The 18,004-nt window shown below is 52.8% G+C and overlaps 2 protein-coding genes across 4 annotated transcripts in view; both read left to right on the top strand.

Moving 5' to 3' along the window:
* Nucleotides 1–5,571, top strand: part of GTF2I (general transcription factor IIi) — a 71,752-nt gene extending 66,181 nt beyond the window's left edge. For all 3 annotated transcript variants that reach the window (XM_074160840.1, XM_074160841.1, XM_074160842.1), the window contains 2 exons: nt 1,305–1,379; nt 3,120–5,571. In XM_074160840.1, coding sequence (XP_074016941.1) covers nt 1,305–1,363 — 59 coding nt within the window. In that variant the 3' untranslated portion in view covers nt 1,364–1,379; nt 3,120–5,571. The remainder of the gene's footprint in view (nt 1–1,304; nt 1,380–3,119) is intronic.
* A 2,729-nt stretch (nt 5,572–8,300) lies between these two features.
* On the top strand, nt 8,301–17,850 carry NCF1 (neutrophil cytosolic factor 1). Its single transcript, XM_074160791.1, has 11 exons — nt 8,301–8,445; nt 8,905–8,985; nt 9,338–9,413; nt 10,901–11,066; nt 11,204–11,259; nt 11,538–11,660; nt 12,163–12,270; nt 13,636–13,753; nt 14,612–14,719; nt 16,601–16,743; nt 17,387–17,850. The coding sequence occupies exons 1-11, from the start codon at nt 8,374–8,376 to the stop codon at nt 17,503–17,505; spliced, it is 1,170 nt and encodes a 389-aa protein (XP_074016892.1). The 5' UTR covers nt 8,301–8,373; the 3' UTR covers nt 17,506–17,850.
* The last annotated feature ends 154 nt before the right edge of the window (nt 17,851–18,004 follow it).

Below are 18,004 nucleotides of genomic sequence, written 5' to 3'. Positions count from 1 at the left end.
CTTTGTGCCGGGTGGCCCTGAGAGGGGCTCCCCGATGTGGCAGTAGCAGCCTGATGGCACTGTAGCCAACAGCACTGGGATGGAGGCTGCTGAGCATCAGCACTTGTCAGCTTAAAACTCTCAACTTGAGTTCTTTCCCTACTCCTGGTTAGATCCCCCCAAGAGAGAAAGCAGCAAATCTCAGTGCTCCCCTTCTCCCGTATCCCTTTTCCAGGGCATTGCCCTTTCCAGTCTCCATTGCTTCCGTTTCCCTGGCACGGAGACACGTCAGCTCAACCACAACTACTGTTGCAAGCTCAGTTACAGGTTCTTTCTCAGAATATGGATTAATCCCTGTTGCAATAGACTGTTGGAACAGTCAAGACAAAAAGAAAGCAAGTTTCAGAGTCACAGAAGGGCTGAGCTGCAGGGTTTAAGCTCACAGTTATTGAAAGCTGAAACGTCAAATGTCTTTCTGATACCAAAACCGTGGGGGATCACTGAAATTGTTAGATGATGGAGTAGAGACAGTTGTTCCTGAATACCTTCCTGTGGAGGAAATCTAGCTATGGGCCTTCGAAGTGATGGTTTTAAAGAAACAGACAAATGTGAGTTTGAATTTGTCATCCCAAACTGGATTCACACCCAGTTACCGGAGAGGTGATCTTGAGAAAAGGCCTGCAATTGCTAACGAACTCAAAATCGCTTCAGAATTAAGCTGGAAGGTATAAAATGATCGTGTGGTGAAGTGGCTTGGCTTTGCAGTGGTGAATTATCCTAGCCCCGAACCTCCCAAACAACTTCAGTGCAAAACCAATTTCCTTTCAACGTCATACTCTCTATTTATGAAAAGAACAAAATCAGGCTTCGGGTCACACAGGCAGTGCTGTACAGGCGTGAGATTTCTTTGATTTACCTCCAAGCGTCCCTGCGAACAAGAAAAAAGCCAAGATTTTGTAAGGAAGTCTCCTGGAAATGAAAAAAAAAACCTATCAGAAGATGATGAATGCTTCAGCCAGCAAGATACGAGTTCTCTTTTTAAGCATATCGTAATGGCTTTCTATGCGATACAGGGTATTGAAGAAGAAAAATTAGCTAAGGTCAGGATTTGTTTCGGACAGATTGAAATATAATAGTGCAAAAGCCCTTCTACAGATGCAGAAGCAGTTCTACAGGTGGAAAATAAATTTCTCGTTGGCAGTTTCAAATGATAAATGAATGCTTGTCATATTTTCATATTTTTTTACTTATTAAGTGTAACAATAACACCAAAATTGGTTGAGAAGTTCCCCTTTTTTCTTCATTCGTTACTGCTTTTTCAACAGATATTAAAGAAACGGAAGAAAATTCTCAAATAAAGCAAGAACCAGACCCAACGTGGTAGACCTCATCGATACTGGGTAAAAGAATTTAGTGTTTCTTGAAGTCAATACCTGTCAAGGAATAATATTTTTATATTTTCGGGTGGGGAGAAGAGGGCTGAGATACAGGACTGAATGCCAGAAGGCGCCAGTCCTTTCCTTGTGAGTTATTTTATTTGTCTCAGTTCTCCCCTATAAAATGCAGGGTGTCTTCACTACCTTATCCACATACAGTGTAAAGCACCGTGTTCAAATTTGCCAGGCAGTCAGTCCTAGGAAAATGTGGCCTATAAATAAAAATGGGTGATGGTAATTACCCTGCCTCAGGGGCAGAGTAAATGAAAGCTTAGGGAATTAGTGTTTATGAAGAGCTCTGACATGGTTGTGTGAAAGAACAATATTATTCTTGGTAAAACCTCTGTATTTCCAAATTGTAATTAGACTGGAAAGCTCTTCACTATGATTGCAATATTGTCTAAGCTTGGGAGGGATGCTTGGTAAAGTGATGACAAACCAACTTGCTTTACAAGTTTGTTGGTTTTTTTTCTTTTCCGTTAACTTTTATTAAAAGCTGAGTTTAATTTACAATGCAAAAATGTCCACATTTTTCTCTTATACTATTTTTAACTTCACTCATTCCTACAATTGACATTTTGGTGGAGGTGCAGAGCAGCGCTTAGTGATGCAGATGTGAAAGGCTGACCCACGCGCTTGTGACTCTCTCTGCTTCATACAGAGAAAATGGCAATTTTAAGCTCTCACAGCTCATACCAAAAATGGTACTTTTCCCCATTTCAGTTTTTTGACAATACTCCAAATATTTTCCTCATTGTGTAGCGTTTGATACTTTAGCGATTTGATTTGATTTGATTTGATTTGATTGATATCAAGTCAGATGCATTTGTTTAGCGTACGCCAGCTGTCACCTCTCTAGCTTTAGTAAGAAAGAGACGTGGTATTCATCCCAGCGAAGAAAACTATTCCGGTTCTGAGGGTGCAGGTGGGAATCGGCAAACCCGAGCTCTGGGTGTTCGTTTCCGCCGGCCCGAGCAGCCCAGAGCGACGATGCCTTTGCCCCTCGCACGAAGCAGTGGCCAGGGGGTCCCGGAGCCTGTGGGTCTCACCCTGGCACCATCTGGCTTCTTGGGGAAGAGGACAGCCTTGGCCGTGGCCCTTTGTCCAGGCAGTATAAACTCCGCCCAGGGCACGGAGGGCTTTCAGGGGCATCGGGATGGGGCACTGAAGGGAACAAATCCAGATATAATTTGGTGGAAGCCAGCAGAGACTGATCTACCAACATTCCAGCTGTGCCCCGAGCATCTAAAGTACGGCCATGCCCATCCTAATAAATTGGTGATGTCTGCTTTGGAGATATTTGTCATAAAACTGAACGTGGCAGGGGAAAATAAAGCAAAGAAAAAGGTTTGATTTGTTGTGGGAAGCACTTTGGCCAATGGAGGTACAAAAAGCCCCGTCGCTTGTCCATTGGAGGTCACGGAAATTTTGTCTGAGCAGTGGCTGCGCAATTTGGTGCTGCAGCGGTTCGGATTATTGGATGCTTTAGGCCATCCGCTGAATTTATATTAAAGCGAATATTTGATCTAAATTCTTACAGACACCGCATTTAATCTCATATTTATTGAGAGAAATACTCCGCTTCTGTGTGCTTTCTGAATCTAGGCCTAAAGAACTCAAGAAAGTAACGCGAACTGCTCCTGTTTGTAACAAGATACAGAGCTGCCATGAAACTAACTCACTTTTTAAATTTTTCTTATCTAGTCGGAAGCTTCCAGTTCTGAGAAGAGCCTGCCGGGACTGTCTTGAGCTGTGTAATATAACTGTATAAGAGAAGTACCTTCTATACAAATCCTTTTTGTACTTTTAGATAGAAATGTCTACTTTTTCAGCAGTTCTGTGAATTGACTTAAAAGCAAAGAATGACTGTAGATTTGGAATGGCTGGTTTTACTTTGGAATATATTATAAGGACGAAATTTGATGCAGCAATGGCGGGGAGATGACAGGGATTAATATCCACAAAGACTTAACGGAGGCTGTCTACATTTCCCAAGAAAGCTGAATTTCACTGCACCTGAAGGCATCTCAGCTTTTGTAATGAAGAAAAATTCCTGCAGGTAGTTCAGTTTGTTAGTTTTACTTTGGGGGAATAATAAAAAAAAAAATCATTAATTTTTGGTTCTTACTCCTTTAATGGCTTATTGCACAATAGTATCTGTATATTTGAACTAATTTTTCCGATGATACCTATCACAATTCGTACGTTTTTCATAAATAAAAGATAAACTGGCTCACTTGACCGTTAGTACGCGTTAATGAGATGGACTGTGAAATGGTCAGTATTTCAGTGTGTGGATTAGGAACCAAACTCAATTAAACCCTGTTATAGTTTGTTCCGTTAATTCAACGTAGTAAGTGCATGTTTTATCAGAATATCACGTGGTTTATAGCCAGTGGGTCTGGTCTTGCAGTCCTAACGCAGCCAAAACTCGCATGGACCTCTGAGAGCTCTTTTCTTCCCTTCATCTAGAACTTGTCGTGAAACGTACTCTACGAGCTGCTGTGAGTCCTACTATGTCCAAAGTCATGTCCTCTCTAGTCCTGGTGACGCCCCACATCATGTAAGAGACTCATGTACGCATTTTTTTTTCCAAGTTTCACAAACTGTAAGAGCTGTGAAGTTCTGGCTTTATGGTAATGGCTATAGAGAAGATCCAGGTGATTGACTGTAAAGGTTTCTCTTTTATTGGCATGAGTTTGGGATGACTGCGTTATGCACAAATGGGAAACCTGATTCCCTGATTAACAAATAAAGACTTTTCTGGTGGTTTTCATGACTGTCCATGCAGTATACGTTGACACGTTTTACAACAGATTAAGTCGTAGCAGTAATTCTGCAGGCGGGTAGGACGTGCTGTAGCGGAATTACTCCTTCCAGCGAAGGAAGGAAGTTCCTTCAGACAGGAATCCGGCTCTGGGTAGGTGAGGTTGTTGTATATTCAAGGAGAATTTTGAAACCTTCAATTGAATTGGATGCAGCGTCTGTTCCTTGGGAGCAACTTGAAATTCAGCAGGTGAATTGAGAGCAGCGCACGCTCTGCCATCCTGGAGGCGAGGGAGAGCGGGAGGACGTGTGTCTGCCTTTTCACAATAGCTCCGTGCAGTTCTGGGTGCTCCCACTTAAATATTCAGCCCTTGTGCTGTCGGTGTCAGCAGGAGCAGGTTTAGCTCCACTCAGAGTCATTTTGAAAACGCTCGTCCCAGTTGTACCTCCCAGCTTTTCAGAGGGACACTGGTGGTGGCCGATGCAGAGCTGTCCTCCTGCCTCAGCCCCACGGGAACGAGCCCCGTGACTTTACTTACCTGTTAACGCTGAGCCGTACAGGGACTGTCCCAAATCATACCCACTGATGTATTTCACTGCTGATTCCTTTAACAGGCGTGCTCAGTTCCTCCATAAATACCTCCATAAACGGGTTGTTATCAGGGCAACAGCCAGTTTCGCGATTCCTGCTAGAAATGGTTAGAATGGGGAAATGACTTAATGCAGCTTTTCCTGGGTTTTCGGCTGGCTCTCGACTTCCCCTTTTGAGAAAGCAGAAGGGTGGTCCATCCTTTCTTCGCCTTCAGATGTCCTTAGGAGGCACTTTTTGCCCAGCTGCCTGCCCAGCAAGGCCCTATATTGCTGACGGCAGTCGTTAGCGCTCAATTTAATGAGGGTGAGGCATCATAGCGAAAGAACTGTGAAAACAAGTAATAGCCCTCAAGTTTATAGCAGCAGAGTTTGGACATCCTGAAGTGAAAACCAGTACAGTGGTTTTGACTGGAAGGGCTGGGGTCCTTAGGCGGCGCTGGGAGTTAAGGTAGTGGTGTGTGATGTGTCCGTCCCGCTGCTGGGCTTGCCGTGGCACTGATGGGCTCTTCTTGGTCTCAGACGTTTTGAGTTATAGCAGGTAGAGAGAAATTAAACTGACAGAATAATTGCACCAATATTTATACCTTCCAAATATCAATTTTATATTAAGAAGTTATCTATCTCTATATATGGTCCTAACAGGTAGCAGACTCTTAAGATGTTGACCTTGTATGAAAATCTCACTCATTTCCAAACTAGTAATAAATGAGGTGTGTCACTCTTCGGGTATTTAGTGATAATGCCCTAAAAAGCCTTGTTGTACTAATAAACAAGTAAATAAATAAAATTGCAACAGCTTACCGGAGCTCTGAATGCTTTTTTTGTTCCAGCAGAGCAGCTTTGTGGTGATGGAGCAGCAGAGCGGTAGCTATTCCCCGTGTGTTACCGAATTTTAAAGGCCCATCCTGCTCCTTTGGGTGCTTCCTTTCTCTAAAATAGGAATTTTAGATGCCAGCAGTGCAGGATCCGGGGTGTCCGTGGTGGAGCCGGGTATTCCTGGGGTCCGGCTCTTCTCCGGTGGGTACCACTAGATGTCAGGTGAGGTCCAGCGCCTCTCGTGCAGCCGCCGGCCAGTGGTTTTCCCTTGGGATTTGAAGTTTGCTGCATACAGAACTTGAACCCTTTCTTCTTCCTTCCTTGTGGTATCTGTCCCGGCAGCGGCAGACGGCTAAGGAAGAGGGCAGGCTTTCAGGTTTGTGATTTTGGGACAGCTATTGGAGCAGGTAGTGCTATTCACACACAGCAGTTTGCCACCTTGGCTCTGGATTTGAGTTAAGCTTAAACTAAAAAATATATATATATATATAAAATTACACTTTGAACAACATTAGGGTGGCATTCCTTTCTTCAGCTCTTAATTTCTAGGGGGTTTTGGTACTAGTGTTGGGTGGAGCACCGCAGAAAAGAGGATAGTCCATTCGCCTGAGAAACTCCAGACCTCCAGCACTTCCTCTTCAATAACCTCGACTGAAACCTGTCCACGTACGTGCCGTTCTCACCCCACAGCAGCGGAGTGTGGCCGCAAAGCACCGCTGCCAGCTCTGGGTCTGGAGGCCAGCAGAAGGTCTCCATCTCACTCAAAAACCTGGTCCTGCATTCGGGTGTCAGCCTCGTCTCCTACAACATAAATCAGCTCGTGGATTCCATAAACTCAGCTTACTTATCAGCTGGGTCCTTGCTCCTCCAAGAATTTTCTTCTAAAATTATGCTTCTTGCCACCCAGTAATTGTGGGCCCGTTGGTGGCAACACTAAGTGGTGTATCGCCCCGAGTGACAGGTTGCGTCACTCTGAAGTGCCCCGTGGCCGGCAGCGAGAGCTCAAAGCTCCGTTTCATTTCTCGCATCACAAGATGAGGAATGAGGAAACGGGAAGAAACATGTGAATTGAGTGGTTTCCAGCAAGGCGCCGCTTTGCTTACAGCAGCTTTAAGTTTAGCACAAACGATTGTAATTATAAAATTAGCTTTCATGAGAACGCACGCGGTGGTTCTGCGGAAGCAGCAGCGATCTGATTAACGGAGCAGAATCCGAACAGCCCTGGAGGGATCTTTTTTAATATTACTGGTTGTATAAGTTTGCCTTGCGTACAGGGAAGTCCCCGTGTTAAAATAATAAGAAACCAGATTTAAATGGTTATGTTTCTGATCTCAGCACCTGCAAAGCCACCATGCTTGAGATTCAGGAGGAAAGCTATGGCTAGCGTTTGATTCTTTTGACTGCAGCCAGAGCAAGCTCCTGTCTCTACGGGTAATAGGGACGCCGGGGGCTGACGCTGTGCCACGGTTTGCTGGTGGAGGTCGGTGGGGAGAACCCGTGATAGCTCTGCTGGTGGTTTGGGGGTGCTGCCTGCCAGGAACGGGGGGACACAGGTGCTGCCTCACTGACCGGGACGTCTCCACTGCTGGTGAGGTGATGTCCCGCTTGGGGACACCAGTCGCACCGAGCACGGGCTGCTGGAGGGGACGTCGTGGAGGGAGACGGGGATGGGGCTGAGGGCTCACGGCCGGCTCCTCCCGAGCATCCCACGGAGAGCGGGTCCTGGCTCTGTCGGGGGACAGCCCAGCACTGACACCCCTTGTAATCGAGGGTGCCCTCGCTGGGGACGAGCGTGCTCCCGGGTGCACCTTTGCCTGCCAGCAGGGTGGGATTGACGCCCACAGCCCTCGTGTCCCTTCAGCCCCTTCTGCTCAGCGCTGGGGGCGGAGGAGGAGGAGGAGGAGGATGCCACTGCAGAGGGGCTTTGCAAGGGACCCTCGTGCTCTCCCAGTAGGAGGCAGAGGTTTATCTCCAGCCCACCCGGGGGTGTCCCCATTCCTGGTGTCCCCCGTGGCCAGTTCTCCCACGCAGCCCTGTGCCCGGGTGAGTCAGGGAGCGGAGCTGCAGTGCTGGGGCTGGCTCAGGTCCTCGGGCTGCTTTTGGTGGCAGATTTTGGGGAAGCTGCAGGTGACTGAAAGGAAACGGTGGCGCAAGGGCAGGAGCTCTTGCACACAGAGCTTGTGGCTGCCCCATCCTGCCTGGGACGTGTCCCCAGCTTCCCCACCTGCCCCAGGAGCGCAGGACGGTCTCCCAGCCATGCAGAGGACCGTGCTGCCATCCGTGGGCTCGGGGGGTGCGTTACGTGCTTCGTTCAGCCCATCCAGCTCTGTTGGAGAGGGTGGAGACCCCTCTGGTTGCCATTGCCAAGGTCCTTGTCCCTCTGCGGAACGGGTGCTGCCGTTCCCCTGTGCCGTCACGGGGCAACCTCAGCGGTCAGAGGGGCCACTTGGCCATTGGGGCAACCGACCTGGCCCTGGCCCTTCGCTGTCCTCTGATTTCAGAGGTGCCTCCAGGGCATCCCCGAGGCCTCTCCGCTGCCTGCCTCCTCCCCAGCCCCGTGGCGACTGGAGGGGCCGGGCTGGAGACTCCCCAGCGGGAAACACCGACTCAATATAAACCACAGCGGGTAAACAATTATGGGTGTGATTGCAGCGGGGCTTCCGCTTTCCCAGGGGCTTTAACGGCGAAGCAGAGCTGTGCGAAGGCAGAGGGGAGGAGAGGACGCCGAGACACCCGGGGAGGCAGGAGCAGGGGCTGGAGCGGGACACCGTGGCCAGGAACAGCGATGGGGGATGCCTTCATCCGGCACATCGAGCTGCTGGGCTACGAGAAAAGGTTTTTCCCCAGCCAGCACTACGTGAGTACGCAGTGACCTTCCAACAAGCAAGGACCGGATGGGGTAAAAAGCCTGGCCAGCAAATTTCTTTAGATAAATGTGACCGAGGGCCTAAGAGCATCCTTATTTGGGGAGATCATGGCTGGTGGCATGAGCTGGAGGCAGCCAGAGGCTGTGTGTCCTGAACACACAAGATTTTGGGCACCTCCTTTACAAGCCTGTTGGTTACTTTGCAGGCTTGGAAAGGGCTTTTCCCTCCTTGATTCCCACCCGTCTGCACGTTTCTGTCCCCTCTCCGTCCCTGATGAGCGTCCCTAGTGCCCAGCTCGCTCGCAGCCTGGGCAGAACTACTCACGTTGGGGTGGTGGAAGAAAAACACACAGTTTATCTAGAACTGAAGCATCCGGGGGGCTCCCTGGGGGGCTTTGGCTGCAGCGGGGTTGGGGGTCCCACTTGCCCAACCTCTGCTTTGCCCCTCAGGTCTACATGTTCCTGGTGAAGTGGAATGACCTTTCCGAAAAGCTCGTCTACCGCCGGTTTACTGAGATATACGAGTTCCACGTGAGTGGTCCCAGGGCAGGCACCGACCCCCAGCTCGGTGCACCAGGGCTCGGGGTGGGGAAAAAGAGGAGGGTGAATTCCAGCTGAAATTGCCCCAAAAACAAACCCAGCCCAAAAGAGGTTCCTGGATTCCACTGCTTCAATCTCCTTTGCCCCTTGAAGGCGGGAACCATCGGCTCTGTGCTCCCCCGGCAGATTTCTCCCAGTGTCGTGGCACGGGGTCCAGCCAACATGTGCCAGTGGCAACGGGGCGAGTGCTAGGAAGGGGGGGCAAGCCACAGGCAGGGGTGTGGGTGCCACAGGGGGATCCCCCCGTGCCATCCTCATGGCCGTGCCTGGCTCTGCTCTGCAGAAAGCCCTGAAGGAGATGTTCCCCATTGAATCCGGTGACATCAACACGGAGAACCGAATCATCCCGCACTTGCCAGGTGAGGGGCAGGTGCTGGGGCTGGGGGGGGTGAAAGAGAAATTGCAGCTGGTTGGGAAATTCCCCGTCGGGCTGAGATCTGCCGGCTGCCCCCTGCGCAGGTGCTCGATGTGATTTCTATTCCTGCCCTCTGGGCTGGAAATCAAAACCCCGGAAAGGTCTGAGCAGCGGCCGTGGTTTCTTCCAACGCTCGCCAGCCCCGCAGACCCCATCCCTCCTCCCCAAAGGAGACACACGTCCCGCAGCATCAGCTTTAACTCTGGCTGGTGCAAAGGGTCTGCCTTCAGGGACCCTGAGCTGATCTGACCCCTCCCTCGGTGACACCGTCACTGCGATTGGTTTTAGTGCCCTTATGGCAACACAGATATTTCGTAAGAGGAAGCGATGCAATATGTCTTCAATGACAGGGAATGAGCTCCCGATCCCACGAGCTGCCGGTTTGTCCCCAAGCAAGGTGCAGGCCAGCAAAATTCCCCTTTTTATTTAATTTCCTGCTTTAAAGGAGGCAGGAAGGAGCGAGAGAAATGGCTGTGGGTTGTGGTCGGCAGATCTCGAGGGGGAACAAACCTGCACCACGCAGCACTGCGGGTGCCATGTCTTGGGGGGGGGGGGGCTCCTTTCTGGGTTGGACTGACATGGGGGGGCCATGCCGGGACCCTTCCCACGTGCTGCCACTGCCTTACTGGGGCTGTCTGAGGCGTCCTCGTCCCATTTGGGGAACTGAAAGCGCTGGGGAGGAGGCAGGTGTGGGACTGCCATGGGGGGTGCGGGGGTGTCACTGGCTGCACACATGCACCCGGTGTGGGGGTTCAACACTGCTGCGGGTCCAAGCTGCCAGCGGCATTTTGGGGCCCTGGGGTCAAGAGCGGCTGCTGCAGGACATGCGCCGTGGCCAGTGGGACGAGGGACGTGCGCATCTCCCCTGGGCACGGGCTGGTCCCAGAGCCCATCCTTGTGTCCCGGTGCGGCCGCCGTTCTCATGGCCCGGCAGCCGGGCTTAGTCTGAGCACGGATGTGGTCGCTACCCTGTAACTGAAATGGGGATCAAACGGGGTCTTTTCTGGGCTTGCATGAGCTGGGCAAGGGTCTGCAGGGGACAAGTCTGGTGGCACTGGGCACCCGTGGCACTCGGGCTGGGCACTGAACCACGCTCTCCTCCCCGGCCGCTCTGCTGTAACCAGGAACCCACGGCTGCAGAATTTCTTCCGCAAAATAGCCGTGGCCCTGCCGGCAGCTTCTCCCCAGCCTTTCTCAGCAGCGTGCGTGACACCCCCCCCCAAGTGCCTGCCAAGGCCGGGGGGGAACAGCGAGGGAGGAGACGGGGCCATGATCCCGCAGAGCTTCGCCTTGCGGGCACCACGCAGCACCCTGGAGGCAAATCCGCTTGTTTTCAGGGCAAAATTAATAATTCAGAGCAGCCTGCCCTGGAAAGTGGTAAAGCAAGGGCGCTCTCTCTGCTTTTTCTGAGTCCTTTCCCCTCTCCCCCAGCCCCAAAGTGGTTTGACGGGCAGCGCTCGACCCAGAACAGGCAGGGCACGCTGGCCGAGTACTGCTACACGCTGGTCAACCTGCCCCACAAGATCTCCCGGTGCCTGCACGTGGTCAACTTCTTCAAGGTCCGTCCCGACGACACAAACCCCGTCACGGACAGCCAGTGAGTCCCGCTGCCCATTTTGGGGGGGAAATCCTGCATCCCTGGCCCCGGGCGCTGGCAGCAGCCCACAGGGAAGGCACCGCTGCCAGCGGTGAGGGGTGGTTGGCATTGAGCCACCTTTGCTCTGACCCATCTAGGATCAGGAAGCCCGAGGTCTTCCTCCTGCCAAAGGATGCCAAGAAAAACTCCACCGGTAAGATACCTCGGAGGGGTGCAAGTGGCTGCCTCCGCGGCAGCAAAGCCTGGGGGGAGAGGGACAGGCGTCCCACGGCAGATGCCCTGACGGAGAGCACGGTCTCCGTGCCAGAGCTGCAGCTGGGAAGAGACCACAACCTCGGGGGGAATGAGTCCCTGCCCTGGGATCCAGCTGGTTTGGGACCATAAGAGGCTGGAAGAATGCTTTGGGTTGTCCCCAGGGTATTTGTGTCCCGGGGGCCAGGAGCAGGAACAACTCTCCTTTCTCCCACGCAGACATCACAGGCCCCATTGTCCTGCAAACATACCGAGCCATCGCCGACTATGAGAAGAGCTCCAAATCTGAGATGGCTCTAAATTCTGGGGACATGGTGGACGTCGTGGAGAAGAGCGAGACTGGTATGTGTCCATCCCTCTAGAGAGCCCCTGAGGGCCAGCCCCCTCCTGGCCACCGCTTCAGCAGGGATAAGGGCTGCCCTTGCATCTCCCATCAGATGCAGCATGGAGGTAGTTCTCCTGAAGGAGAGAAGAGGCTCAGAGCAAATGCAACCGGCAGCACCCACCCTCTCAGAGCTTCCCGCCCCCTTGGGACATGTTTCACATTCACATGGAACCACATGACGGTTGCTTTTGGCCAGGGAGGGTGTGGGGCAATCCTAGAAAACCCTGCAAGCTCCCCGCGTGCCTCAGCCTGTGAGGTTTCCTGCCCTCGGGAGGAAAGAGCACGAACTGGCTGAGCTCCCTGGTTGCACCATGTAAACAGAGACCAGCCCCGGCGCCGTCCCTTCCGTCTGGGCCACGTGGATGCCTGCGCCTGCCCCAGCTGGGGACAGACCCGTGGGTGTCCCCGCGGTGCCCCCACGACACCCTCTGCTCTTGCCCACGGCTGCTTTCCTTGCAGGCTGGTGGTTTTGCCAGTTGAAGAATAAACGGGGCTGGGTGCCAGCCGCCTACCTGGAGCCCATGGATGGTCCCGATGAGTCTGAAGAGCAGGAGCCCAACTACGCAGGTAAAATGTTGGGGTAACCAGGGTGCAGAGCACAGCCGGCCACAGCTCCCCGCTGGGATGGTTCATTGCGAGGCCCCCATCAGGCAGTCCACGCTGAGCAGGACCACCGGGCAGGGAGATGTTGCTGTAGGAGCTCCCAGGAGGGACACATCTCACGGTTCAGTGCCTTACCCTCAATCTCAGGAGCTTCCCGTGACCTGCAACTCAGCATCAGCCTTGTTTTGGCTGATCACAGATGGACATCTTCATCCAGCGGCCATCGTGATCTAGCCGGGTCCGTGCCTATTGCTGGGTTGGCAAAGGAGCTCGGTGCAGCATCTGAACCAAGGCGCAGGCTTTCCTTCGCGCTTGGCTTCTGCATTCTCTTTATCAGCCCCCCCCCCCCCCCCCCCCCCCCCATTGCCCCACCATGACAGCAGGGCCTTATTGCATGGAGCAGAGGAAGGACCCTCCAGATTTTCCCCCTGTACTGGGCACTGTTGAGGTTCCACCTCGAGGGCTGTGTCCAGTTTTGGGCTCCTCACCACAAAAAAGACATTGAGGGGCTGGAGAGGGTCCAGAGAAGGGCAACGGAGCCGGTGAGGGGTCTGGAGAATGTCTTATGAGGAGCGGGTGAGGGAGCTGGGGGTGTTCAGCCTGGAGAAAAGGAGGCTGAGGGGAGACCTTCTCGCTCTCTACAACTCCCTGAAAGGAGGGTGTAGCCGGGGGGGGTCGGTCTCTTCTCCCAAGTCACAGGCGATGGGACAAGAGGAAATGGCCTCAAGTTGCCCCAGGGGAGGTTCAGATTGGATATTAGGAAAAATGTTTACACTGAAAGGTTTATTAAGCCTTGGAATGGGCTGCCCAGGGAAGTGGTTGAGGCACCATCCCTGGAGGTGTTCAAAAGACGGGTTGACATAGTGCTCAGTGACATGGTTTAGTGATGTTTTTTTATCAGAGTTAGGTTGGTGGTTGGACTCGATGATCTTAAAGATCCCTTCCAACCCAGACAATTCTATGATTCTATGATTTTAGTTGTGCAGATTTTTCTCCAGCCTTCATCTTTGTGGTTTTCAAAACACTGCAACAGAGTCTGTTAGCACAACACTTCCTTCTTCCTCATTTAATCACCCGAATCATGAACATGCTCTTCAGCAGAGATAGGTGTGCTTCCACTGCTTCCACTGCTTGCTTCCACCAGCTTTCTCCTGGAGAGGGGTTGGGATGAGCCACAGGCACTGACAAGGCTGGGAGAAGTCTGAATCCAGACTTGGAGACCTGAAGCACCCTGGGTCTTGCCTGAAATGTAGGGTAGATGCTCTGGTGTGGCTGAGCCCCATCCCTGGGGTGGTAGCATACGACCTGCTGTCCCGATTTTGTACGCAGGTGAGCAATACATTGTCCAGAAAAGCTACACAGCCGTGGAGGAGGACGAGTTGACCCTCAAGGAGGGTGATACCATCGAAGTCATCCACAAGCTCCTTGATGGCTGGTGGGTCATCAGGTGAGAGACGCCAAGAACAGATGAGGCTGGTGGGATTGGGGCAGAGGGAAGGGATGGACCAGCGGTTCTCCACACTGGGGCTGTGAAAGCCACAGGCTGTTTGGTGCCGCTGCCCAGCACTTCCTTCCGCAGGGTTGCAGATGTTAAACACTGCAGCTGGGACTTCCTCTGCTGGGGGCTTCAGAGACATCCAAGGAGGTGACAGATGGAAAAAAAAAAAAAAAATCTGTTATTTTGCCTGCCCTTAAGTATTTGGTACATTTCGCTTTGCGAAACCTCAACTTTCATCCCAGCCCGGGCCTGCCACGCAAACCTGGGCTTTCCCGAGGGGAATCCCAACTGCGCTGGGGAGTTCACGCTCGGGAGAGTCACAGATTGCACACTCGCAGAGGGACACGACGTGGCTGCAAACCCTGGGGATCCTCCTGCCCCAGCCTGTGCCCAGGCGAGCGGCGCCGGGAGGATCTCCTGGTGTTTGCAGGGGTGCTGGGGGGGTGGGAAAGAGACCAGGGAGTGTTTCTTGAGAGCATGGCCGGGTGTCCAGCAGCAGGCCCTGAGACATCCCTCAGGAGCCCAGCAAACCCCCCAGGGGAGATAATACGAGCTGGTGGGACCCTGAAAGCTGTGAGCCATCGCTGCCTGCTGCCTACTTGCTTTTGGGACTCAAGCCACACTTTCAGGGAGAGCCACAGGCACGTAAGGTGTAGGGGGGGGACGACAGCTGAAGCCCCCATTGCTGCAGGCAACATGAGAAGAAATAGCCCACCCAGCAGCAGCAATCCTGCTGGGGACAGGGGTGAGGAGGTGGTGGTCACAGAGCCGAGACTATGAGCCACGTTGCTTTGTGTCGCGCTGCAGGAAGGATGAAACCACGGGTTATTACCCCTCCATGTACCTGCAGAAATCCGGGGAGGAGAACACCTCCGTGAAGAGTCAGCTGAGGAACCGGAGCGCTCCTCCACGAAGGTAGGAAAAGCCCTGGGGCGGTGGGGGGGTGGGGGGAAGGAGGACTAAAGCTGTTCCTCGAGGTGGGTGAAATGAAACCAGACAGTGGTTTGCAGTGTCCCTTGCTCACCCTGGCGATGGGGAACTGCCCAGGAGGGATGTGAGGAGGGCAAAGACAGACCAGGAGGCAGATCCTGCGGCAAAAATAGCTCTGTGCTCCCCAGCTTCCACGGGCGGAGAGGCACCCCAGCGTTTCTGTGGCAGGGATGCACGGTCCTTGCTCCGGCAGGTCCCCCAGCCAGGCATCATTCCTCTTGTCCTTCTGCAAAGTTTCTTTTCTGGGCTAATCTCATTTAATTTTCAAATTGGCCTTTTTCTTGTTTCCTAAGTGCATCCACTGAATCTTTGAGAAGCGAGGAGAGATTTAACTAATCAGAGCTGCCAAATGGCCTAATCTGATGGGGGGATTTGAGCTAATGGAAGGGATTTTATTTTGATTAAAAAGATAAAAAGCAATAATAACTCGTTAATTCCGATGCAAAGGAAACTGCTGGGAAGGGCAGAGCTTGCTGCTATCTTTTCTTCCCTACAAGAAAACACGGCAGCTTTGCTATAAAATCTCTCAAAATCCAGCTCTGCTGGAGCACAGATTGAGTGTGAGACAGTGTAAAATGGCCCAAATCCACCTATTTGAGCGCCATGATGCCTTACCGGTGAGTAGGAACTTCTAGGAGGAACATGAGGAGGAACTTCTTTACTTTGAGGGTGGCAGAGCCCTGGAACAGGCTGCCCATAGAGGTGGTGGAGTCTCCTTCTCTGGAGACATTCAAAACCCACCTGGACACGTTCCTGTGCAACCTGCTCTGGGTGGACCTGCTTTGGCAGAGGGGTTGGACTAGATGATCTCCAGAGGTCCCTTCCAACCCCATGTGATTCTGTGGTACCCGTGGCGGGGGTAAGGTGGCCTATTTCAAGGACAGTGACTTTCCCCACCATGGTGGATGCTGTCCCTAGGCTGAGCCCTCCTGCAAGGGTGGTGACCTGCCGTTGTGGGCAAGAACTTTGCTTTGAGATGGACACATGCACAAACCAGCGAGAGGCTGAAGGCTGGTGGGCACGGCAAGGGGCTGTTGTCTTGAGCAGAGCAGGAGGACAATGCCATGGGATGGATGTCAGGAGCCATGCCACTCGTGCCCTGGTAGTGGAGACAAAGCGGTGGCCTCCGTCTGCCTGCCTGGGGACGGTCCCCGATGCTGGGGTTTCCCCTGCGGCAGCGTGCCACCGCACAGCCCCAGGCTGCTCAGCCTTTCACTTCTCTCAGCAGTTCCTCTGCTGTGGGTTCCACACCGCACATCCAGGTGCACACCAGCACGTACCCAACTCTGTTCCCCTGGCCCAGGAACTGACCCTTGGGCATTGATGAGCCAAGCCAAACACCACACCAGGGATCTCAGTGCTGCAGCCAGTACAGATGCTGCATGTCCATCCATCCAAGATCACTTCCAGGGCTTGCCTGAACTCTGTTGGATAAACCTCATGCCCATCTCTTCCTTCCAGCCTTATGCCCGTCCACCTCACCATCCCCATCATGACTTTCCAGGCTTGTGCTCGGGCTTCACCCTTCCATATTTGCTTCCAAGGCACTGCTCCAGCTGCCCCCTAACATGCCGTACATCACGTCCCACCTTCAGCTGCCCTCCATGGCTGGCATCCACCTGCTGCCCTCCACTGGGAAAAACCACAGAGCAGATACTGGGGTTTGGGTGAGGCAGAGGAGGAAGCGTGGAGTCCAGCTGCAGCAGGTCCGTGACAGCCAGGGCTGGGGAAATCCTCGTCAGGAAAGTGTGAGGCGTGAGAGCTGCCGTCATGGAAACTGAAAGTTTTGCTTCTGACTCATTGCAGATCCACCGTCCGAAACGCGAAGAGCATCCACAAGCAGGGCCAGAAGCAGATCAGCCAGGAGACCTACAGGAGGAACAGCAAGAAGTACCTCCAGAGCCGGAGGAACATGAAGGAAAAAATCCAGAACAAGGCCAGTGCCATCAGTAAGTCTCAGCAGGTCTTTTGCCCTAGACACGAGCTGAAGTTCTGCAGGGACGGTCTGTGCCCTCCAACACTGATTGCTAGAGCAGGACAGCACATGGAGGTCACACCTTGCCTGTCCACCCTTTTCCTATGGGGAAAACACGTGCAGGGAGATGTTTCTTTTCATTGAGGTTCCTTACCTCTGGTTAGAGGTTTGACAGAGAAGGAGCAGAATATGGTCCTGGTGGGAGGTCAGCCCACGTTTAGGACCTGTGCTTTCCTCTGTGGATCTAACTTCACCTGTGCTGCTGTTACAATTATCATGTACACTAGCTGTCAGCAAAGCACCTAGAGGGAAGTACTGCTTGAAGAAGGAAGTTATTATTGAGGTAGATACTTTAGATCTGGTAATCCCCATGCAGGACCCATGACATTCCTGATGGACAGCAGGTCCTCACACAGACATAGAGCTGGGCTCCCACCGGAGCAGAGCTCCCAGCCGGGCACCGGTGGGCTTATCCCACCACTCCAACCTCTGGGAAGACCATCACATGCAGCTGAGACAGGAGGAGAGGCAGGACCTTTGGTGGCCATTACATAGGAACCTTTTGAATGCTCACATGAAGGTGTTGGGACCCATCTGTACATCTACTTTACCCACAGTTGCAAAAAATGAGCGAGAGGAGAACAAGTCCAAGGCCCAGCCTGCTGTTCCTCCCCGTCCCAGCAAAGACCTCATCCTGAACCGCTGCACTGAGAGCACCCGGAGAAAGATCCTGTGATGCCTCAGCCCCACACACCATCCAGCCGATGGTTTATCTCCACCAGTTCCTGTGCAGCCGGGGCTCAGAGACAGACTGGGGGATCCAGGTGGCTCTGGCAGCCGTCATAGGCCCTGGGGGGCTTCTGGCCAGTTTGGCGCAACCCATCTTCATCCACTGGTACAGCGAGCCTGAGATGTCCTAATGATGCCATGAGGGGACCCAGCCCCGCTCTACCGGCTCCTGGTGGGTTGAAGCCTCCACAGCCATCAGGGATCCCTCACCACTAGACCCCATTTTATCCCCTATTTGTATTTTGAATTATTTTCCGTTTTTCACCAATAAAGGAGAGACACTTTATAGACATATTTCAATGTCCACCTGGATGGCTGGTCAGTGCAGACTCCAGGGAACGACATGGCAGCAGGAAACAGGCGGTTTCTCCCCGGTGAAGGACTGGGCAAGGGTTTCTTGTGAAAGATGCCAGGGGGGAGGAAATTTTGTTGGGGGAAGAAAGGAT

Source organism: Numenius arquata, chromosome 18 (genome assembly GCF_964106895.1).
Source record: "Numenius arquata chromosome 18, bNumArq3.hap1.1, whole genome shotgun sequence".
In the NCBI taxonomy this organism is placed as follows: Eukaryota; Metazoa; Chordata; class Aves; order Charadriiformes; family Scolopacidae; genus Numenius; species Numenius arquata.
This window is presented reverse-complemented; position numbering and strand designations above follow the sequence as displayed.

Excerpts from the sequence above, each read along its gene's own strand:
- NCF1 (XM_074160791.1), top strand. The coding sequence starts at position 8,374 with ATGGGGGATGCCTTCATCCGGCACATCGAGCTGCTGGGCTACGAGAAA. Across the intron at positions 8,446-8,904 it reads TTTTCCCCAGCCAGCACTAC|GTCTACATGTTCCTGGTGAA; the intron begins GTGAGTACGCAG and ends TTTGCCCCTCAG. Across the intron at positions 11,067-11,203 it reads AACCCCGTCACGGACAGCCA|GATCAGGAAGCCCGAGGTCT; the intron begins GTGAGTCCCGCT and ends TGACCCATCTAG.